This window comes from Labrus bergylta, chromosome 6 (assembly GCF_963930695.1).
Source record: "Labrus bergylta chromosome 6, fLabBer1.1, whole genome shotgun sequence".
NCBI lineage: Eukaryota > Metazoa > Chordata > Actinopteri > Labriformes > Labridae > Labrus > Labrus bergylta.
In genome coordinates, this window is record NC_089200.1 from 12,665,044 (window position 1) to 12,682,620 (window position 17,577).

Consider the following 17,577-nt stretch of genomic DNA (forward strand, 5'->3'; position numbering starts at 1 on the left):
AGTTCAGTACAACAGTTAATCTGTCATTCCTAAGAGGGGGAGGTCCTATAAAGGCACTCTTTCTTGCGCCTCACTGAGGTTGCTATAGGAATCAAGTCAATGCAGAGTCAGGTGTGTTTGTGGCTGATTGGCCTTGATTAAGCTCAGGTGTGAGGTGCTTACTTCTTCTTGGAGTCTAGTTTGCTGTGTTGACTCATTATCTCACCTTCAGAGGCAGTGAGAGGATTGCAAGTCGAGTCTCTTGTGTGTCAGTCTGCATAAACGCCAACAGCTACTTTATACATTTGCTCACTATTGCAGGTATCTCTTTGAGTATCTCTCACTCAATTTAGCAAGGAGGCATTGGTGACATCTAACGACGAGTGAGACGTCTTCTGTCTTTGCTTCTCCTGTCCTTTACATGCATGCTGTATGTTCTAATGAACAAGCTCCTCCTCTCATTTAAAAGTCTAACAACACTTGTGAAACTTGGCCATAAGATGTTTAAGCAAAAGCTCTGTTGGCAGTAAATCACTGCCTGACGTGCAGCAGCTTTGCTCGAGTAATGCGACAAAATTGACAGCTTAGAAACAAGTGAATCTTCATCACGGAAAATATTCTATTTGTTTTGGACACCACATAGTTACTTAGTTTCAATGTCGCACTTCCTTGACAACATGCTTTATTAAACAATGGGCACACTGTATTGTGACACCGTATTAAAGAATTTAATGAACGTCAAACATGTGGTTTCTTTGGTGAAAGAAATGCGTTGTGTCAAGACACAAAGTTGCAACGTCAGTATGAGATAACATCTTTTGTGGATACGGTGAGTGTTCCTTTTTTCCCCCTTGAGCCTTAATCTGCCCCCAAAAAATTGTCTCTGCAAGCCCCTCTACAGGCTGCCAAATCCATGTTTCTCTTGAGTCGCCTTTTTGGTATATGCTCTGCTGACCATAGGAACTGCTACTGTTCAAATGTGCTCTGTAAAAACCCTGTGCATCATCTTTCCCTCTACAGCCCATCATTCACACAAATGTCATATAACCAGCTGTGAACCGTGACCTAACTCAAACATGTATCGTCCATAAAATCAAAATGGATGTGTTCGGAAAAAAAAATCACCCCCGTACAGTGTGTGCCCGTATGGACAATAACTGATCATTCCTATTTTGTTTTTTGAACCAGGCTGTAATTTTAATCTCTGGATGAGGAAGACATGTTGGACAACTCAAAGTGAAAGAAAACAAAGGAGTTCATGCTATTTAAAAAAAAGTAGTGTTGGCAACATTTAACTTACCAGCTTTTAGCACTTTTTACAATCTGACTTTATTTACCCATGAAAAATTTGAGTTTAATCAAAGTTCTTGACCAAAGTGACCAGGCAACAGATTTACAAAGTTGATCCTTGCACCCTTACAAAAATAGTATCCATCACAGTCTGTCAGCTGATTGAGTACATCCCAGTTTATTCAAATTGGATGTTCCTTAGTGGCATTACTGTCTGATTTAATTGGACTGACCAGTTGCTTCTGATTTGAGATTGTTATTGTGATAATGATGTTGACTATGATGTAATGATGATTGTGATGATGTTGTGGATTATGCTTCACATTCTCTGCACTTGTAAAACTTCAATACAAAGTCATCTTATTTATTATGATTTAGTCCAATAAAAGGAGCTTTCATAAAATTGCTGAATTTATAAAAAGGAGGGATGTTTGACAAATTAAAAAATACATCATATTTTTAATTACAACAATGCACTCAGATAGGAGGGGAAATACAAGACATCTTTACAAAATAAAGTTTGTTTAACTGAAGAAAACCCCCTGCTGTGCCCAGCACAGTGTACCTACATCATCTCGCTATCAGTATTTCTATTAATTTCTGTTGTGGTTTGAGGAATGAGTTATTGATAAATACATTACAGTTTTATTATGTTTGACAGTAGAATTGTAAGCAGCAATATGGATATTTTCTCTTAAGCATTTGCCTGAACATTTCTTTAGTAATTTTTAAATATCATTTCTGAATCACCTCAAGGGAAGTTTAGGTTGTTGAGAGACATGCTACTCACCCCTGAGTTGTTTTGGTTTCGGTCCCAACAGGTTGCCAACCCAAGTCTCTACAAACTGAGCAACTGTCGTTCAATAATAACATTCAAACATTAAAATTACACAATAGACTTTAAGAACCTGTCTAGCAAGTTATCAGAAATAATTCACCTGACGCCATGGAGAGTAGCATTCTGAAGAAATAACTTGATGCTCACGTTTATATTTCTTCTGCCTTATATACATGTTTTCTGTGCTTTTATGTGACAGAATGTCTACAGTATAAGCTTCAAAATCATTTAGGGCAACAAATATTAGATTAGATTTAATAAGTAACCATGTGCACTATCCTCAGTTTACAATCTCAGCCCGGTCACAAGGCACAAAGTGAGCTTTACCTGATCGTTTATGGAAGAAGGCTTAAGAGACTTGTACCCAACATTGCAGAAATTCTATTACTAGTATGTACATGCCTATAGTCTGTGTTTTCCTCTGCTGTGAGTGTGACACCAGAGTGAAGTAAGTTTAAGGGTATTGTATTTTTTCATGATGCTCTGAAACACATGCTCAGCTGAGGTGTGCAGCAAGACGCCGTGTCAGCCTTTAGGATTCTCTCTTTCGTCTTGCATGATGGTTTCAATGTGGTTTCCCAGGCTGGAGAAACAGGGACGCTCAGCAAAGTCGTACGCCCAGCACTCCATCATCAGACTGTAGACCTGGTGTCACAGCAGGGAAAATATGATCAGCTTGATCAGCTATGAGCAGATCGATTATTTTTTTTTTTTTACATGGACAGCAATATCAAAGAACTGTTTGGATTGAACTGGTTGGTTTAAGTTTGACAGTGGCAGTGAGTTGTTTAATGATTTAAAGGACAAAATAAGATGACATTATGACAGTATCGCAGCATATTTGTTAGTGATTTGTGAATGCAGAAATGTAGAAATTAAAACACCTTTAATTTAGTCGTTATCAAGATGAGAGTCTTTTAAAAAGGTTTCTGTATTCCAAGATGAAACCGCCTAACATGAACATACCTTGGTTGGACAGTTTGGCGGAGCCGGCAGCCTCCAGTTGTTCTTCAGAATATTTGCCAGATGCATTGAAACGGATGGACCCTGCACGTTGTATCCAATCTCCTGCATACACAGCTAAAAGGGGCAAGTCATTATGGTGTTGCAGTCGGATTAAACACTCTTTGATCATGAAAAGAATGACTCACAGTGCATGCATGGATGTACCAATGGTAAACCTTACTTTTTTTGGGTTGGAGTTCATGTCACAGTAGTTGAAAATCTCATGGAGAACGACTCCAAAACTCCAGACATCTGACTTGTGGGAGAATTTTAACTCATTGATGGCCTCTGGAGCGTACCTGCATTAGATGAGCAGTGTTTGGTCAGACTGACCGCCAAAACTGAACAAGAAGTCATCTTTATTTAAAAGATGGCTCTGGATCATAACTACATGGTACTCTGTTATGTCTGAGCTGCTGAGAATGATCCAGAAACCTTTTATTCAAAAAAAAAAAAAATAAAAACATGTCCATACTTTTATTGGTTAACACTACCTGCGGAGTATTTTAGTTTTTAAACAGGAGGAAAGGTACCAGAAAATGGGGCTCTCTCCAGGCTGCGTGACACGGTAGTACTCCTTGTCGAAAGGAATAATCTTGCTCAGCCCGAAATCTGCGATTTTCACCAGCGACTCACTGGCCACAAGAATATTTCTGGCTGCCAGGTCTCGGTGCACATAGCGCAGGCTTTGCAGACACTCCATTCCCTTGGACAATTACAAACAGAAGAAACAGAAGAAAATGTAATGTAAACGAAGTTGACTCTAAAGTTACATTTAAACAAAACAAGTTACAGTCATTAAAGATGATGTTTAATTAGAATCCACTCATTTACAGACATTTTAAGAGAGCTTATTCAAACATTTAGCTTCTTTTTGAATGTTTTGAGAGCAACCTTTTGCTTTAGGTCATACATTCTACTCTTACCTTACAGATCTGAGAAGCAAAAAGCAGCATCCGCCTGGTATTGACATTGTGTCGGTTATTCTCCAAGTAGTGAATGAGGCTGCCACAGGGCAGGTACTCCATCACCAGACTCATGCTCAGCCGACCTTTGAAGAGGAAAACGTTCAAAATAAGGAGGAGAAGAAGTGACTAAACACTGTCTACAATTGAACTGAAGACTGAAACTGTTTTTTGTACGACATGCTCTATGTTTGCAGTGATTGCTTTTATTACCCGTGCTGTAGCAGATCCCTCTGTATTTGACTATGTAGTCGCAGTGAAAAACACTGAGGGTGTTGACCTCTTTCTTGAAGTCCTCCAACGTCGACTGTTTGTTGGGCTGCAGTTTCTTTACGGCCACAAACTCGCCTGTGTTATCACCCAGCGGGTCATAACGGCAAAGTTCAACGATGCCAAAGTTTCCCTTGAAAAATTTGAAGTCAATTAGTTGTCAATCACACCCCCCCAAAAAAGTTAAACACAGCAGTGATTAAGCTTACTGGGTACCCCCTTTTGGGGGAGTTGTTTGAGGATTTGAATCAGCAAAGTTTTTCATCGCTGTAAAAATTCAAATTGCAAAAATGGGCTGGGATGGCAAATCTTTTTAATTTGCCGAACGATGTGGCTCTCATTTTAAAATGTTTTATTAATGGCAGGTCTATAGTTGGAATTGAACCCGCAGGTGGACTGATCTTTAATTTATGCCGTGAGCACTCTATCAGCTGAGCCAGCGGGGTACCTCACTATGAAAACCTAAATCATAAGATCACAAACATGTGATCTAAAGGTGTTTGCATTATGTGTGGTCTGTTGAGTGTTGAGTGCAGACTTACTTTTCCCAGATTGGAGATGAAGCGTAGGTGTCTCTCTTCAAACAATGTCTGGTCATGTTGATTTGGACTGAGTGCTTTCCACACAGGACTCTGTGTGACGGGCTCCGAGGCATGTAGGATCACGTAGTCTGAGGTGAAACAAAAACACCTTATTTTAGTTTATTACCTAATGTAGCTGTATGCTGTGGTTTAAAACACAAGACCGTTTGAGAAACATCTTCAGGGTCAAACAGAAGTTCAAGGAAGAATATTAAATTGTACTTTAATTTGTTGGGATTTTTTTGCTAATGAAGGTCTTCTCTTCTGCTCAGACTATTGTTACTTCACAAGAACCTTTTAAGGAGCTGAATGGAAACTTCAGCAGGCAGGTGAAATAAATACAATGAAAAATCACAAAAGATAAGTTAATCATTCAATTAATAGATCTATTTATTTCAAGTTTCAGTGTCAATGTATAAATTCTGTTTCCCTTTTTTACCCGAGTGTTTTATTTTCTGGCAGTATGACTATGAGCTGAGCAGTGATGCACATCTTTACCTGAGGTGATCAGGCTGTTGAGCTGACGGATAATACTGCGACAGGAAGGTCTGAAGGCCGCCTGGTAGTCCATACATTGAGTGATCAACTCAGCGAGCTCTGTCCACTCGGAGGGAGGCAGCTGCTGGAGGTTCTCATAAAACTGAAGCTTCTGCACCAAACAAAACAGAACAGTCGCTCGCATCATTCACTTTATCTTAGCTTTATTCTAGATATTATTTTATTTTCATGCACTTGTGATTTATGTCTTTTTGTTTGTTTGCCTTCTGATTACAACATGTTTTTATATCTCTTTGCTGCTCTTGTTCTGTAAATGTGTAAGTAGTGTTTTCTGATGAAAAACTTATGTCTGCTGTCTGTCAGCCAAACACGTCACTCATTTTGAATATTTGCTGTGGAAAAAAAAAAAAAAAAAAAAAAAAAAGCTTTTTTAGAAGCAAGCTGTAAATGATCAGATCTGTGGCAGTGGTTACCAAGACGTTAAAAGATACAATCTACAGTGCTGTAGAAAAAAGGCTAATCGATCTGATGGTCTTGTTGGCTTCTGTGGGTCATGAACAGTCATCACTATTTATTACAGTCTGTTTCATCATCGGATAAAAACTCCTCACAGGGTCTTTGTTGGCTAAAACCTTATAATTTCACCCTTCATTTTTTCATCTTTTGATGAATTTCAGTCTTAAGAATCTGGACAGCAGCACGTGGGTAACTTAACAGATTTTAAGTGTCAAACTTGGTGATGCATCCTAAATTTGACGTCAAAAACCCTTTTTCAACTGCTCTTTTTGGGTTTATTTCTCAAGACAAACAGAAAACAAATGTAAGTCTTGGTAATATCCTAAACAGAACCCCAACAATGTATATTTTTTGTGTTTTCCTTGAACTTGCTTATGCTAGCTGATTAAAATCCTCTTGTTTGAGACTCAGTGTTTAAATCTGGAAATTGAAATATTCCCTTCAGATTGCAGTTGAAAATCTTTGATGAATACGTTTGATTCAATAAACACTTAGCACCCCTGAACCATAGTAGAGAAGTTACAGTGCATATGAAGTCATTTGGACTCATTTTGAACTTGTTTAATGGACAGCTAGATAACAACCTTTCACCCTGACAGAGCAGCATTCGGTGCCCGTTTTTTTTTTTATCCTAAGAAAAAAAATAGAAAGTACCAGATTCAAGTCCCAGCCCTGCAGGGGATTGTTCCCACTGTTGAAGATTTCCCACACAGTGGTACCAAAGCTCCACTTATCACTCTCCAGAGTCAGGTTGTTTGGAGCCTCCAGCACCTCAGGGGCCACCCAGGGGATTCTGTCCAGGATCACTAAAGCAGCGCACACAGAGATGAATATCCACTAAAGTAAATGAGCGAGTTAGGATCAGTAACATGTAACCTATTTTAAAAAGTGTTACAATTTAAGATTAAGATTTAAGATTTAATTTTTATTGATCCCCGCAAGGGGAAATTTCTGTTTTTACACTCTGTAAGTCATGCAACACACACATAGGTTGATATATACACACATGCACAAACAGGATCCTATGGACATGCACTAATGGAGTGCACGTCCATTAGTCCCTACAGACTAAGTCCCTACAGACTGAGCTACTGCCGCCCTCAGGGCAATGTTACACATTATATGTCTCCATCTTTATACTTCTTTTTGGATCCATAACCATCAATCATCATTGGTCATCAATCAGTTATCCCTCCTTCTGTTTCCTGACTGATAGATTCAATATTTCATATAAATGGACCTGTTGGTGTTCAACATGGATACAGGTGGACTGGTCATGCTTTGATTTACCATTTCTGCTCAGCATGGTCACGTTGATGCCTGGGTCACTTAGCTTGATGAAAGGAGGGCTTCCTTGTGCTGGGTCACCTTCTCTGGCCAACAGCAGATTTTTTGCACAGATGTTTCCATGAACGATGTTCTTTTCTTCCTAAAAGACCGCTTTAGGTTAAAGTCACCTCATTATAGGCTGCCACACCGGGCTACAGTCCAAATCAAACTGAGCATAAACAAAAATGAATTTTCTTTTTTGTCTTTTTCAATCGTAAATGATTTGCACAGCAACCACTTTAACTTTTCTTATAGCAGTACTAATAGTCATATTTTATGGTCTTATGTCATGAAGACATACAAACACACACAGGAAAAAAGGTTCACTGAGTTTAAGCAGCCGATTGTGTAGAATGCCCTTTTTTCATCGCCTCCATAAGTTGTGTTAATGCTCGTCCTCAAAGTTGATCTTACCAGAAAGTTGAGGACAGACGCCAGTTGTTTTGCTACGTCAAGTTTCCAGCTCACTGACACAGATCTCCCTCTCTTCAAGTAGAGGTCAAGAGCCCCATGCTCGACAAACTCCTGCACCATGATGTCTGTAAGGCACAGCAGGGATTGTTTCTACAGCCGTTCTTAAAAAAAAACACCAAGTACAAATTCTTGATCACGGACAACAGACAGAGACGGGGTCACTTGAGGATTTAAGCTGAAGATATTCTTATTGAGAAGAAAATGATTTAATGGTTTATTCATTCTATCATTTATCTTCACAAGTTTGTTTGCTGTTGTGAAGAATAGGGAAGTGATTTGTAGCCGAGCAGAAGATGTACAGCTACATTTACACAGATCAACTTACTCTGAGCATTACAAAATAAAAAAAAGGGAAAACATAGTTGCCTCTTGAATCTGAACTCACTTTTTGCTCCATAAACACTAACACCATATACAAGGAGGAGGTGTTTGTGTGAAATCTGGCTCATTAAGCTGGCAGCCTCAAAGAATGACTGACAAGGGGAAACGAGAAGAAAACAAAAAAGGTCTTAGATTAATCAATAATCTGCAATAACGTCAAAACATTCTGAACATTTTAAACTGAAAACACCTACTTCCCAGCAGTTTTTGTGAACGGCATTGAGCTCTTTGAGGAAAACATCTGTCACATGTGTCTCCCCATCTCGGATGTCAGTTTTGGAGCCCTTGTAAATCCGAGTGAAGGATCCCTGTCCAAGGCTCTCTTCCTAAGAGGTAAAGAAAACCATCATCCTGAATTATATTTTACACCTGAAGTACCCTTAGTCTGACTTTAATATCATAGCGATAACAGTACTGGCAGTTTTTCTGGCATACCAGTAGTCAATGGTTGTGGGATCAGTGGGAGCAATAGTGTTCGATAGTAACGCAGAAGATTTGAAAACAATAGTCATAAAAATAGGGTTGATAGCAAAAATGGTAGAAGACAAGTTTTCACATTGATATTTGTGGATTTTGATTCACAACCAAAAGTCTTGCTCAGCTGGAGTCATGTTTCCGTTCTCACCCATTTCAAGTCTTCATATTTTATCATCTGGAACTGGACATGACTGAATTTGTTTCTCTCCAGAGTTGGAGATCCTTGAGCCTCCACAGAGCTGCTGCTCCGTATGATGATCAGATTTGTGAGCTCTAGAGGAACAGCGGAATAGTCAATGTTAAAAATTCTTTAAAAGCTAAAAATACAAAGGCACATTTCTCAATAAGAGCAAAAAAATAAACGTTGAATTATTACACAAGCTAAGATCGAGCTAGGTTAGGTCTGTCAATAGATACATGCAATACAATATGTGCTTTTGTTGCCTTAGTTTACAAGAATGTAAATGGAGTCTTGAAAGCCTGAGACACTTGCATGAATTAAAACATAAATACTCTTAATATTAGTTGGTTTGTTTGAGATCTGCTCATAATACTTGATTAAGTCACCCTGCCTCTACATAACGAAATATGCCACAATGTGTGCCCTCTTGTGAAAATGGGTACAAAAGACATGCAATGCATACAAATACAGAAATAGATACTTGAAGTAAAGGAAAAACAAAAAGCAGCATACACAGCTATAATGCACCTTGACATTTAATCTATAACTATGCATTAGAAGGCCTCCTGAAGAGTAGAGCCCCTTGTTCCCCTTACATAGGAGTCAAGCTTTCTGGTATTTTTCTTCAATTTGTTCCCCAAATGTATCCAACTGATACCATTGGTTTAAAAAACATTATCACCTAGTTTATGTATCTATGACTTTGGGAAACACACCTTTGGGTCGAGGTGGACAGCAGTGGCTCAGTTTGACAGGTACGTCAGCCAATAGCAGCATGTGGTGTTGGTAATAGCCGGTGAGCTCTTTCAAGCTGGAAAAGTTTTTCTGAACACCAGGGAGACTGTAGTGCTCATTCTCAATGATAAGACAGTCTTTGTAGTCAAGTCCAAGTGGAGTCTGCATGAATAAAAATGTTCAAATTTTCTCAAAACAGAAGATTGTTGAGACAACAGTATTCAGTAAAGTTCATAGGAAATATTCCACAAACTTTGATATGTGCAAACGTTGTGATTACAACAATATGAGTGTCAAGGAAATTATTTTTGCACATATTTGAGTAAGCTGATATTTCTCTTAAGCTTGTCTTTGTTCAGACTCAATGTTCAACATAACAACTGCATCATCTGCATAGAAAGAAACTTTCATGATATAAATGATAGAGACATCAGATGTTGTCGCTATCACAAAGAGGAGCATATACCTGTAAAGGCATGACTAGCAGATTAGTCATATATGCAACATTTTATTTTGCTCTCAAAGGAACTTTTACCTGAACACAAACAGTCATGAAGAAGTTGTTGTAGTTCTTGGGACTCTGCCGAAGAAGGAACAAACCCCCTTTAGATCCTGACCTTTTCAGCTTATTGACTGCAAACTCTGATCTGTTTGAATAAGATAAGAGAGGGATATTTAAAAATGGTGCATCGGCAAGTAAAATGTATTCAATATAGATTATGATGACTCACGTGATTGGGCCGTGACAGTGGTTTTTGAGCCTCTCTAGAATACTTGGAGGAGCAATGTCCTGACAGAAGTAGTGGCTGGAGTCTGTGGTCAGTCTGAAGTAGCCATCAACAAGTGAAACAAATGAAAGTGCTTCCTTGAGACACTGAAATATGGCTTCCTATTGGGCAAAGCAATAACAAATAGACCTGAATCATTGAATCCACTCAAAACAGAAAAAAATAATAATAATAAACTTTAATAATCATTCAAAATGATGTGGAAAAATGTCTTTACCAAACATCTGTCATCTTTGCGAGTTATGATCACCATGCTCTTGTCTTGGGGGACTTGATCCTGGCTTAACCTTGTTACACTAACGTCGATGATTTCTTTGAAATCACAGAAGGTCTGCCACTGCCAAAAAAGAAAGGCTGATTATTCAACATCTCAACATCTGAAGGGGTTTTGTTTATATAATTACTTTCAAAATGGGCTATATGGATCTAATAGAGCAAGACTAAATCTAAAAAAACTGACATGGAATTTACAAGTTCTTACCTCAGCAGAATCCAGATGACTACTGTCACTGATCTGAATTCCAGTTTCCCCTGTGACCCGCACAAGAGAGAAATTCGGCTTTGACTGGGAGGACGAAGGATTAACTTGGAAGATTTCGCTTCCCAAAGAATGCTCGATGCCAGCCAGTTCGATCAGGTACTTGAGCTTCAAGCTGCACTCATCGACTGAGCAGCTGCCAATCTTCCTTAAGTAATGCTTCAAGGTGTTTCGGATTCGATATCGAGCAAGGCGGTTTCGATTCTGGATGTCCTGGCGATGCAGTTTAGGGAGGCATGATTTGTAGCTAAAAGATTAAAGACATTAGCTGTTATGACTTCTAGATGTTACACATTCACAAACACATTCACAAATTGAGGTTGCTATGTTACGAACTGCTCAACAGTAATATTGTATTTACACACTATTTCTATTTACATACACATACTATGCAGTGGGAGCCACTTGGAGTTCAGTATCCTGCCAAAGGAGACTTTGACATTCATTTGCAGGAGATGGGAATTGAGCCATCAACCCCCGATTCAGAGACATCTAACTCAACTCCACTGAGCCACAGTTCACCGCAAAGTAACTGAACAAAATTAACTCTTAACTGCTGAGGCTGGGTTTTGAAATATGATCCAAACATAACTACCTGACAGTCCTACAGAGCTCTCTAACACTCTGATGGCGCTCTTTAGCCATCCTCCACAAGTCCAGCACCGCAAGGGCAAGGCAATCCTCCTGAGCACTCAAAGGTGGAGAGATTCCTGCATCACTAGCAATGAAGTCACTTCGCAACTACATGAGAAAAGAAATGTGTTGGACATAATAGTTAACATATTGTCAATGAAGGTAACTATTTCTGGCATTTAATTGTTGGACAATTGCTTAGGCCTACTTAACAAATAATTAACATTTTGAAGCACAGCATGACATTGAATTATAGAGCTGTAATACAACGAGAATGTTAAGAGAAAACTGCATGTTGAGTTATGCCAAGACTTAATTTACATCACAAATGTGTCAAAACTTTTCAAAGATTCCCTGTAAATTGACTATTCTTTGTTTGTTATAGCAGTTCAGGAAATGCTTTGAATAACTACAAAATATTGGTGATATATATCCAACACCATTCCACGGATACTGATAAAAAAATTTGCATTTTGCTTACTGAAAATACAATAAGATATGTAGTAGTTATAGATCTTATTATGTGAATAAAAAAATAAAAAAACCTGAGCAAAGAGGTAATCAATGACACTGCAGTCCAGCACTGGACTAACTCTGTCTCTGGTCAGACTGTAGCGGTATGATGATCTTGCTCCTTGTCCAAACCAATTTCCAAAGAAAAACCTGCATTAAAAAAATAAGTGTCATACTCAACAAAAGACAAGATAACAAAACAAAATTGACTTCTTTGCACGCCGATAGCATAGTGGTTAGTGCCCGTGCCCCATGTACGGAGGCTATAGTCCTCCAAGTGAGCAGCCCAGGTTCAAACCTGACTCTATCCATTGTCCTGTCACTACAAAAAAAAAGCTACAAAATAAATCTAAAAAAAAACAAAACTTCTTTGCATATTTTGTTTTTTCCCCCTCTAAAAATATTCTACATGGCTTCCTATATTCAATGAGTTGTTGACTGAAAGCAGTTTTGTCTTACCTGACTCTAAAGTTGACTTGTACGTTTTCTTCTATGCTGAACATGTGTGATGGAGGATACCAAAATGAGAGATCAGCTGATGCCAACCCAAAAAGGCTTTGATACACCGGTAAGATTCCTGTGGTAAGAGATCAAATACATCATGATTAATGGCTTTAATTCAGAAGGGACATGGTTATTAATCCACATTCAGAATGTACAAGAGGTAGCCAAAAGGCGAATTTCCATCAGCAGTCTGTTTAGTAGATGTTGTTTGGCATATTAGAATTAAATGTACAGTAGGACAATATGTACAATAGTGAAAAAAACAACTTATTGAATATGATTAAATAAGGAAAGCAGATATATGAAGTAATCATATGATACTGTTACAGTCACCATGGGTAATTACAGAAACTATACAGTGCTGACATTGTTGGTTCTCAATAAACCATTTCTGGTTATCACACTATATCTAAATGAATGGTAGGATGGTGACTCTCTCATAAATTGTGGCTCTGTATTCCACTGATGTGTTGCTCCGAAGGAAAAGACACCCTTGCTAAATGTGGGATTGTGCTTCCTCTCCTAGCTGCACCTGTAGTGGTTCTGCTTATGGTCGTTTTGGAGTTGATAAAGCCAGACAGAGGAGGGGGAGCTTAGCCATGAAGAGTAATGTAAACTATAAACAGACATTTTGGGATCTAATGAGGTTTTCACAGCTTAACAGACTGTACTTCTTTAGGATATGGCAATGATGATAACTGGATGTTTTCTCGTCCGAAGAGTGCTTGCTTTGTATAATGATTCCAGTGGTTTTAGGGCTGTAGAGTGTGGATTACATCGACCTATCTGACAGTAGGTGATGTGAGACAGAATCAATGAGTGTAAGTATATCTATAAAAGCCAAACAGAACTTAACTTTTGGATGAGGTTTTTGGAGCCAAAGTTTGAGTCAAATGAAACTCCTAACAATTTTTTATTCTGGCACAAATAGTTGTCTTTGTCCTCAGATCAGAATGTTTTGCTCAACATCCACACTGTAACCTGTAGTGAAAGCATGAGGTGAAGGATATCACGACTGCTCCAGCATTCATCTTTAGACGCAACTGTACATTTACAAACACATACTTTTTTTATGTTCCTTCAGTTAGACTCTTCACTTGCCAAATTAATCTTACCACATTTTTTGCCTGCTTGGATGCAGACACTTTCAGCAGAGATTTGGCCAGATGAAATGTGAATTGTCGTTTGGTCTTTTGTGGCTGGGAAGAAGTAGAGGTGCACTTGTAGACTGGGAGCAGTGCTAGAACTGGACCTCTGGCTGCCTCTCCGGTCTCTGATCACCAGGGGTACAGACTCCTCTTCACTGAGATCCATGAGAGCCTCTGAGGACCAAAACAATAGATTTAAACGTTCTATGTATCTCACAGATTCAGTATGAGTTTTAATTGAATTCTAATTTTGCCATGAAGAGTTAGGGTAACTATAACTATGACTTGCTCACTTAACCCACATGCACTCATTTATATAAGGATAAATGAGTCATAGTGTTGTTTCCCCACCACAACTTAACAGAAACTCTTAAAATAACTCTTTTTAATAAAGACTCAAACTCCAGCAGAAAGTGTTCAGGCTGTATTTTACAACCTTAACAGCAGATCAGTGTCATGTCATTCTGGCTCACAAATGTACTTGAGGAGAAACCCCACCATAACTCTGAGTGATGTTTTGACTTGGGGAATTCCTGTTACCTTCAATAAAATGCCCACCATCTTCTGCTGTATATGAATCAGGAACACTGTGAGCTTAATACTTAATGGTGGGTAATCATACATGACATTTAACCATTTTTTCATCAAGGTTTCTAAAACACTTTGTTCATCTAGATAGAAACACAGAGCTGCTAACTTTTACCTTGTAATGGATCGTTCATAACAACATTTAAAATAGTAATATAACTTTAGTTGGCCACCACAGGAAGTCTTGGTCGTGACATATGAAACCTGACTACAAGTATTGAAGGAGCCATGACATGGACAAACACACGTTTCCACGTAAAATAAAATGGACATATCTCAACACAACATAAATGCTTTACATCGACAGACTTGTGAGCTTCAGATTCATAACATAAGAAATTTGAGGAATTAGTTTTACCTTTATATTTAAACGGCGTAAATCCTCATCTCAAAGGTTAGATCATTTAAGTGTTTCTTCTCTAGACTTCTGAGTCTCTGCTCTCTGTCTGTCTCTGTGCGTGTGTGTGTGTTTGTGTGTATATGTGTGTGTGTGTGTGTGACAGGAAGTATGATAGTGCTTCCTGATTTACAGAAACAGATGCAACACGATCAACTGTTTTTTTCAAACAATTTTCATCGCTCTCGCTAAACTGAAACAGTTATGTATACATTAAAAAATGATGTGTTCACCTAAATGCTGAACTTTTGAGTTATAATTGCAATCTTAATATCGGGTTGTGAAAGAAGAAAGAAAAGGCAGAATGATCCTCTTCAAAAGTCTCTCTCGAATGAAGTTAAGTCAGGTCTGTGCATGAATCTACATCTGATATTACTGGAACCGAGAACAAGCTGAACACTGTGGTTTTGTTGTTCAGCAGGAAGGTTAGCAGTTTCCTGCTTCTACAAACTGCAAAGAGATCAATAAACCATGTTTGTTTGCTAAAACCTTTTAGTTATGTATTTATTTATTTAAGATAGGCACAGTGCACATTAATGAACATAAACATGTAAATATGCCAGAGTACAGCCATATAGGATATTTTAGTCCCTTTGCAGGTTGGTGGTAAATGTATACAAGTTTATACAACCACAATGACAATCAAAAGCTACATGAGGTGTAAAGTGCTGAAGTATTAAAGAGCAAAAGTGCTTGATTATTGAACATGATTATGAGGTACAGATTATGTAGATTGCACATTTGCCCTGGAGCCTGTAACTTGATCATGCTGTTGTGATTGCACATAGCCCTATCCAATATGGTTGTTTTTGTTTGTGTTTTTCTTCTCTTGGTGATTTTTTTTTTTTTTATTCTTTCAATATTATTATTCAAGGTACAAATGAAATGACAATTTGGGGGAAATAAAGTTAAGTCAGACCACTAAAGGCATCATACCACCCGAAATCTCAAATTTCATTTGCAATTTTGTGTGTGGGTGGATGTGGTCTGAGTTATTGTGTCCTCAATGCATGTTGGGTGCATTCACACCTAAGGTGACATAACCTGTCAAGTTAAGGTCAGGTACTTGTTTTGATATATTTTATTTTAATATTGTCATTTCCTGTTTTATTTTGTATTAACCTTGCCTCTGTCTTCCAGATCCTGCTCCTCATGTTTTCTCGCCTTGTGCACCCTCTCCCTTATTGTGCACCTGTGCACATTCCTCTCTATTGAGTTTTCTAGTGTTTGACCATTGCCTGCCTGTTTGACCTTTGTCTTTTGCATGCCCCTCTAGGATTTTCTTTGCTAAAGTGTTTTTGGATTATCTGTCTACCGACCTGGACTATGAACTCTGCCCTTTTATTATAATTATGTAGCTTGTTAACCTGAATTTATGGCTCCTTTCATCTGTCTGGTTCTTTTAAAAGTTGTCCATTTAGCCCTGTTTCCACCTTGCGGTCCTGTTTAGTTTGGTTCAGTATGGTACCCATTTATTGACGTATCAATATAAGGAATCTGTACAGTCCTACTTTTTTGGTACCCTTCTGTTGGGGTGCCAAGGGTACCGATCCGACCCTGAAGGTCTTCTTTTTTTTTTTACTCTTTCTATTCCCACTTATTGTAAGTAACACAAATTGGCATATATATATGTCTTTGCTTGATTCTTTAGTATTTAGAAATGTGCATGCTTGTGCAACTTGCAAAAACACATTTATTGGCAATGAAGCCCATTGCAAATAAGAGAGTATGTTCAAGTATTTCCTTGGAATTTTTAAAGTAAATTTGTACTTAAATCCCGCCTCTGATTTGGCAAATAGCCAATCATAGATTTGGATTATGGGGTGGCACCTGGGGTAGCCAATCAGATTTTAAGGGGAGGCCATGCCACCTCGAGGCCCGACCCCTTCCTATACTTGTCAGAATGAACTTCCTTTCCAGACCAAATATAATAACTGCTGACAGAGGAGCAACCCTGGCCGATGGAGCTACCCTATGTCAACTAGGCTACCTTATCTGACTTATTGAACTTTTGAATTGACTTTTGAATGAAAGTGAAATTGTTCTCTTCCTGAATAAATGGCAGAAAAACCCAGAGGTTAATGATGCAAGAGGCTACTAAACAGAAATGGTGTACAAGTAAAAGCCTTGCATTCAAAATGTTGATATAACAGTATAATGGTATTATTATTAAAACATGGCTTAAAAATTAGTACATTCTCTATTATGCTGAAATGTTCAATACAGATGTATATCTGTTATATTACTGTATCATGAGGATTGATGCATAAATGAGTTTAGTGCACAGCTGGTAAAGATGAAGCTTACTTTATCTTTTTTAAACTGCTGGGTACATTTCCACACACAGCCCAATACATTCTTCATCTTAATGAAATGTGATATTTTGTTATGATTTTCTTTTTTTTTTATTATCAACCTGAATCTGAAAAGAAGGTAATTTTATTAGATAATGTGGTTGAGAAGGAAAATTAGAAACTTGAAAAATGACAAATTTTTTGTATAGCCTATATCAGAATTGTAGCCTACTTAGATCATTTGAGCACTTATTCACTTTTGTATTTGTTTAAAAAAAATATTTGTTCCCTCTTTTAAACGACAACTTCCGACCTATAAGGGAGGATGTGCTGGCGATGTTCATCAGGCAAATCAAGGTGCTGACCTGTGGGAGGCAGGTAAACATATGTGAAAACCCTAATGATGATGTTGAAATGCAATATGAAAGTCGGGATATAAAATTTTTAATTTCCCTAAAAAATATTTTGAGTGGTGTAAAAGTAAGGTTACTACGGAGTCCTTAAGGGGACATGGGTAAAAGAAAATTGAAAGTGTATATACGGATTAGTTTCTGCTGCACCATTTTATTTTCTAATATTTTTTTCTGTCCATGTCCCTTCAGAGGCCCCGTAGGTTACTTATTATTTATATATGAAATATTTCCTTTCGTTCAGT

General features: G+C 38.1%; 1 protein-coding gene across 1 annotated transcript; it reads right to left on the reverse strand.

Annotated features, from left to right (window-relative positions):
- Nucleotides 1-1,612: 1,612 nt before the first annotated feature.
- jak3 (Janus kinase 3 (a protein tyrosine kinase, leukocyte)) lies at nucleotides 1,613-14,737 on the reverse strand. Its single transcript, XM_065955767.1, has 24 exons — nucleotides 14,590-14,737; nucleotides 13,611-13,817; nucleotides 12,451-12,568; nucleotides 12,024-12,141; nucleotides 11,441-11,586; nucleotides 10,789-11,092; nucleotides 10,525-10,644; nucleotides 10,251-10,408; nucleotides 10,055-10,166; nucleotides 9,501-9,681; nucleotides 8,752-8,876; nucleotides 8,321-8,452; nucleotides 8,131-8,218; nucleotides 7,686-7,810; nucleotides 7,233-7,371; nucleotides 6,597-6,748; nucleotides 5,427-5,577; nucleotides 4,890-5,017; nucleotides 4,291-4,480; nucleotides 4,039-4,163; nucleotides 3,642-3,818; nucleotides 3,294-3,407; nucleotides 3,074-3,187; nucleotides 1,613-2,752 (listed from the first exon to the last, which is right to left on the reverse strand). The coding sequence occupies exons 2-24, from the start codon at nucleotides 13,807-13,809 to the stop codon at nucleotides 2,633-2,635; spliced, it is 3,336 nt and encodes a 1,111-aa protein (XP_065811839.1). The 5' UTR covers nucleotides 13,810-13,817; nucleotides 14,590-14,737; the 3' UTR covers nucleotides 1,613-2,632.
- Between the last annotated feature and the right edge of the window lie 2,840 nt (nucleotides 14,738-17,577).

Excerpts from the sequence above, each read along its gene's own strand:
- jak3 (XM_065955767.1), bottom strand. The coding sequence starts at position 13,809 with ATGGATCTCAGTGAAGAGGAGTCTGTACCCCTGGTGATCAGAGACCGG. Across the intron at positions 10,645-10,788 it reads GTCATCTGGATTCTGCTGAG|TGGCAGACCTTCTGTGATTT; the intron begins GTAAGAACTTGT and ends CTTTTTTGGCAG. Across the intron at positions 5,578-6,596 it reads AGGGCTGGGACTTGAATCTG|AAGCTTCAGTTTTATGAGAA; the intron begins GTACTTTCTATT and ends TGTTTGGTGCAG.